This window comes from Pagrus major, chromosome 23 (assembly GCF_040436345.1).
Source record: "Pagrus major chromosome 23, Pma_NU_1.0".
In the NCBI taxonomy this organism is placed as follows: Eukaryota; Metazoa; Chordata; class Actinopteri; order Spariformes; family Sparidae; genus Pagrus; species Pagrus major.
The window spans coordinates 3,227,092-3,233,199 of NC_133237.1; the positions used below are offsets into that span (position 1 = coordinate 3,227,092).

The 6,108-nt window shown below is 44.8% G+C and overlaps 1 protein-coding gene across 1 annotated transcript; it reads right to left on the reverse strand.

Annotated features, from left to right (window-relative positions):
• Nucleotides 1-2,446: 2,446 nt before the first annotated feature.
• Nucleotides 2,447-4,495, reverse strand: hoxb13a (homeobox B13a). Its single transcript, XM_073494789.1, has 2 exons — nt 3,781-4,495; nt 2,447-2,694 (listed from the first exon to the last, which is right to left on the reverse strand). The coding sequence occupies exons 1-2, from the start codon at nt 4,493-4,495 to the stop codon at nt 2,447-2,449; spliced, it is 963 nt and encodes a 320-aa protein (XP_073350890.1).
• Nucleotides 4,496-6,108: the final 1,613 nt, after the last annotated feature.

The window sequence follows — 6,108 nt, forward strand, 5'->3', positions numbered from 1 at the left end:
AATAAATCCAAACAACTAATTGGTGTATGTGTTGAGCAGTTGTGAAGTTCAGAATTCAGTGACTTTAGTTTAGTCACAAACTGTTCTGCACTCTTCGCTGACAGAATCACCAGCGGTGATGTGTCCTCCACGGTGACTTTGGCACAGGCCTTATGTGACGATCATGAGCTCTACTGTCTGTCTGTTTTGGACATCACCAACAATATGCAAATAATTATAGTTACTGAGCAAGCCAACAGAAAAATCCTGCTCTCTAACCGCAGCACACTGGCTTTTGTTCAGAGTAAGTTTGGAAACGAAAACTGCGGATTCTATAAAAAAAAAAAAAAAGATCACGCACGGCTGTGTTTTGGATGAATTGCTGACGTTTTTAGAAAAACAACGTGTTTGTGGAAACAATAATCCTTGAAAAGCTGCTGCTGTTGATGATGACCCACAAACCCTCTGCAGAGCTGATGCAGACGTGCATCGTGTACCTGCAGCTCACTTTCCGCTGTGACCGCGAAGGCGCCGCAGGAGTGGATCAATGAAGCGCAGGAACTGTGTTGATACCTATGACTGCAGCCGCAGTGTGGCTATGCATGTGTGTGTGTGTGTGTGTGTGTGTGTGTGTGTGTGTGTGTGTGTGTGTGTGTGTGTGTGTGTGGGAGGGAGGGGGGTCGTCTCCACCAGAGCAGACGACACAACGCTCAGCTGTCGTAAATGGGTCCGAGGGAGACTTGAGTCACAGCCGAGCCTATAGCTGCTCACTCTCAAGGTCAAGGGCTTCTCTCTGTCTGTCTGTCTCTCTCTGACACACACACACACACACACACACACACACACACACACACACACACACACACACACACACACACACACACACACACACACACACACGCACACACACACACGCACACACAACAAAATGCAGGCTACAGGACGCACAAACAATAGGGCAATTGCATTCCTCTATTCCCGGAATGTTCCCTGTTTGTAGACGCGCAGCTCCGTCACGTTTTAGAGCGCTTGAAACAAAAAAAAAATTGCTTCGATGCAATAATTCTGTTTTACCTATTCAATCATTTCCAAACGAGTCTGCTGTCTGCGCCACTTCCACATGCAGAAAGTATTCTGCTCAAGGTTCCTTTTAAAATGTGTCTATGATTGTATTTTGTGTTTTTAATTAATACATTTGACATTTTTATGATTCCTAAAGCTTCATACTAAAAAAAATAAAATCTTGTCAGCTTTAATCATGAACTTTAAATTACCTGCAAAATACGCAATTTTCAGAAACAGAAAACAACTAGGTCCATTCAGTAATTAATATAATTGGTGACAGATCAAATTAAGTGAATTTCATGTAATTAAACTGAAAACATTTACTCCAACAGCAATTTCCAATTATTGAAATCTTCATCTCAGCTCCGTGTCATTGTCGCGATACTTTACAGAATGAGGTCTTCAGAGTTATGAGATATTATGGAACATACAGTGAAAAGCTTTTCAACTAAACTTTCACATTAGACAGAAAGAAATCCTTAAAAATTTGCAATTTTCTGTTCACACTGAAGTACATTTTATCGCAAATGCTCCGATGTGTCTGAATTCCACTTTCAACATTTTCAGTAAAGAATGTGAATACTTTCCGTTCATTTAATCAGTGGGACGTTTTGTTCACACGGGTCTATCCGGGCCTGTGAAGTGCTCGCAGGACATGGATATCATTGTTGTGGTGATGCACCAGAGGGAGGCCTGATCCAAATATGAATTCACAGTCTCATAAACACTTGGAATCTGAATGGGGACTCTGAATCATCCCGCTCTGTTTGTCCAGTTTGCGGCTATCAGCTTTCAGCCTTTGATATGAACAAACTGCGGGTGTGTTTGCACATTTTACGGGCATAGTTTGGCGGAGGAGATGACCAGAAAGAAAATTACGCGCACGAAATCCAAAGGTGCCAGTTTACATATCAATAAATGTGAGTATATGAGAGCTACTGGAGACTAATTCAGGATTAAAAGAATTTATTAAGTGTTGCACTATACTTTGATTACTGGTTTACAGGCTTTATAAACAATATGAACAGGATAATAGTGTGTTTTCGGCTATAGGCTATGGGCACGGACAACACTGACAAACAGTAAAACACAGACAGTGGACAGACAGTTACATTGAAGCAGGCAGGAGGGTGCTGTATTTACAGGATGCCTCTGAGAAGGTTTATCAGAGGGCTTTGGTTCTTTTCTTTCATCTTATTTTGTCCTTTATGTCCTTTTTTTATTCGTCTTTTTCTTCCATGAGTGGACGCACACGGGAACGCAGTTTAGTCTGTCAGGAGTACCACGCCGAGTTTCTTTATTGTCTCCATTCTCTGTTATTTATCTCAGTTCATTCTTAATGTTTACACGCAAATACACCAAGTACCTTCACTAAATCGTCCAAAGCGCAACAGCTTGCATGCTACGGCGCGGTGGTCTTCACTTTGGCCACGAACTTCTTCTCCTTCACCCTCCTGTTCTGGAACCAGATGGTGATCTGCCGCTCCGACAGGTTGGTCGCGGCGGAGATCTTCCTCCTCTTGTCCTTGGTGATGAATTTGTTGGCTGCGTACTCTTTCTCCAGTTCTTTGAGTTGGACCTTGGTGTACGGTATCCTCTTCTTTCTGCCCCGGCGGAAAGGCGAGCCGTCGTGCTGGTGCGCCACAACATCTGCGGGACAAAGAGAAGAGGGCAGTCTGAGGACGAGGCTGGATACACAGGGGCACACTTCTACACTTCAAGCTTTCTAGCTTTCAAGTCTTGCACAGACATAAGTGCGCCGTGTTGCTTTTCAGTGACTGTGGATTAAATGGGGAGCACAGCGACGTTATGCTTGGAGATGATTGGCCATCCATCCTGCGACTCAGACTAAAAAACATGGTGGATGTGTGATGTCTGCACGTAGCACGACCATGCAGTCTGACCTGTCCCCAAATATAGCGTGTCTGTGTCTGTGTGTGTGTGTGTGTGTGTGTGTGTGTGTGTGTGTGTGTGTGTGTCATTGACTCTTTCATTGTGTTGTTTTTGGTCAATTTTATTTCGTTGTATGATTTCAGTGTAAAAAATGAATAAAATCAGATTTTAGCAGAGCCACACCGGCCTTCTTAAAAACAAAATCACATGACAACACAGTCCAGTGGGCTCACGTGCACATAGCTAATTCATTATAATTCTGCTAAGTGTTATCGCGACGTTAACAATACAATATGAGCATTTGTCACCAGATAATTAACTAATTGTCAGTTTAACAGAAGATTCTCTTGGCACCAGTCAACATATGACCTTTTGATTAATAAATGACACGACCTTACTGAGCACGATGAGGCAGACATTTGAATAATAACACCCTCTGTGGTAACGGATAAGAACAGTTCATCTCTGAATTATCTGACATCGCGATGATCTGATGGTCCGCTTTTGTATTTTACGCACCAGTTGCACAAAACGTCCTCCGACACGATGGGATAGTTTGAGCTGAGATAAACATCAGCTGCACCTCTGCATCAACTGATCTCAGATATGTAACTTTATTCCAAATGTATGCAGAATGTATTTAACTATCGGAGCCTATTAATCATGTCATCAAATTGGTAAATCTAAAGGGAATGTCTATAATTTCCTATCACATCATAAGTCCCACATTACTAAATGCTGTCTGGCAGTAAGCCCGTACATTATTCTAGATAGTGACACAGAGTTCCTTTATATAGCCTAACTGTACAGAGACTGTAAAGGAGAACATAAACGGTGTATTACCAGCCAGAGCGGACTTCCAGAGGTGTCCAGCCTGTCCTTGGTCCTTGGAGCAGTACATCTGTCCCCCCCAGCCGTTGGTCAGAGCCCAGGGCTGGTAGCTGTCCATGGGGAGCAGGGTGTCATGGCGCGGCTCTCCGGTGCCCAGCGTTTGGACCACCGACACGTCCAGGTAGCTGGCCATGGATTGGTACGGACTCGGGTAGCCGTGGTAAAACGCGAACTCTTTGGCTCGGTGGTTGGAGTATTCGTCAGAGTTCACCGTTGTGTCCATGTACTGAGAGCTGAGGGCGGCTCCGGCCGCCTGGGTACACGACTTGAGAGAACCCCGCCCCATCCTGCACGGGTAGTAGCCGTTACCAAAGTAGCCATACGGTAACGCGGTGGCGGCCGAGGAGCTCTGGTGAGGCACGGCGGCCGCAGGACACGGTCCGGCCGCGCACTGCTTCCCCGAAGACGCGCCTGTCTCGCTGGAGCCTGAAGCGGACACATCCACCGTGGGGTAGCCGGCCGAAGAGTGCACCAGGCCGGACGGGTGGCCCCCCAGAGCAGCGGCGGCCGCCGAGTGCGCCATAATGTTGCGGCACTGGCTGGCGGCGAAGTTGCTGCTGCCCACCAGCCCCTCCATGTTCTTGTTCAGGTCGTCCAAGTTGTTGTCATACACAAACATTACCGTGTCCGCTGGCCAGCGAGGGTTTAGGACCAGGGAGGCTGTCATAGGCGCTCCTTTTCCCGGTCTGGCCTCCGTTCGTCGCCGATTCCTCTCAGACTGTCCGCTCCTGTGCGCTAAGCTGCTACATTGGCTGAATGAGGTGAAGTGGCGCGCATTTGTTCTTCTCTAACCGCTGGCTCTGCTGCTCACACGCTGCTCAGGTAATTCATATGTACCGTCATGCGCATTGTCATAGCACGCGTGCTCTGCCTTGCTGCACCGTTTTGTGACGGTGCTCGCTCGGAGGCAAAGACTCCCGGTAACCGGCCGGCCGACCAGTTACATCCCAGCCGCAGCCTTGACGCAACAAGCCCCCGGGACCACGAAGGGAGGGAGGGAGCGTGTCCATTGGATGAGACCGGACGGTCACGTGACGGGACAAGAGAAAAAAACGAGGAGAAGAAGAGACTTGTTGGGGATTGTCAGTCAAAGAAAAAATATTTTTATGAGGCTCAGGCTGTGGCACGAGAAGAGCATGAGCTTCGTGACGCGGTTCAGCTCACTGAATGTGCCGGGTTTCCTCGTGCAGCTGCAATATGTCAAACTCAAGTCTCTGGTCTCCAGGCTGCCACGAAGAGTGACATTATCATTGTGAGTTTAGACACAAAATATAAATCAGTTGAACACACGCGTTGTGTTTTGCATAAAGACGCATTAGGAGCGCGCGCTTATGCAGACGGAATTGAAAATAGTTGAACCAATTACTAACATTTCATGTTCATATTGTTTTCAGTGGACAGTGACTGTGAATACACCTGCTGTAGACACACGGCTGAACACATGAAGTCAACATGTGTTTTAACACTGGAAAATAAAATATATTATATATATATATATTATATATATATATATATATATATATATATATATATATATATATATATATATATATATATATATATATATATATATATATATATAATTCTTCTAAATATCATAATTATTTTAAATCCGGTGCAATGCTGTTCAATATTACACAGAGTTATGGACACATTTAAAGACTTACAACCGGCGCTGCCAAATGCATGAAAAAAGTTTATCGTTGTCATAAAAGTATTTTAAAAATCCTAATATATGAGGAGCATTTCCAGCTTTTCAAAAGGAACATTTGATTATTAAAATAATTGTACCCGCTTGGACATTTCTCGGACTGAGTTTATGTGCGCTCTCACACCACCTGACTGGAGGAAGCGTAAAGGGGATTTATGGAAAAGGATTTTGGAGGTCTTGAGATTTGAGAAATATGGCTTCGGTTCAAAGAGCTTCAGAAAGGTTTTCACGGCACTTCTGAGCCGCGTTACTTTGCCTGATCATTTCACTGGCTGCTTATGGATTTGAATTTATGAGAGAGGGTTTCAGACTGCGCCTACTGCTGTTTGAGAGGAATTCTGATTTCTTTTCTCGCAGAACTTTGTAATTCAGGATCAACCTCTTCGCGCAGACACACTGCATGCACAACTACAGCGACAGGTGTGAGATTTAAATGTTATTGTTGAATGTGAAAACAATGGGAAGATAACTGAGTGTTAAAATCGGCTAAGCAACTGAACTCAGGATCTAGTGTAGTGTTAGTGAAATATACAGTATGTCAGTGTGAGCAGACAACATTAAATCTGTAA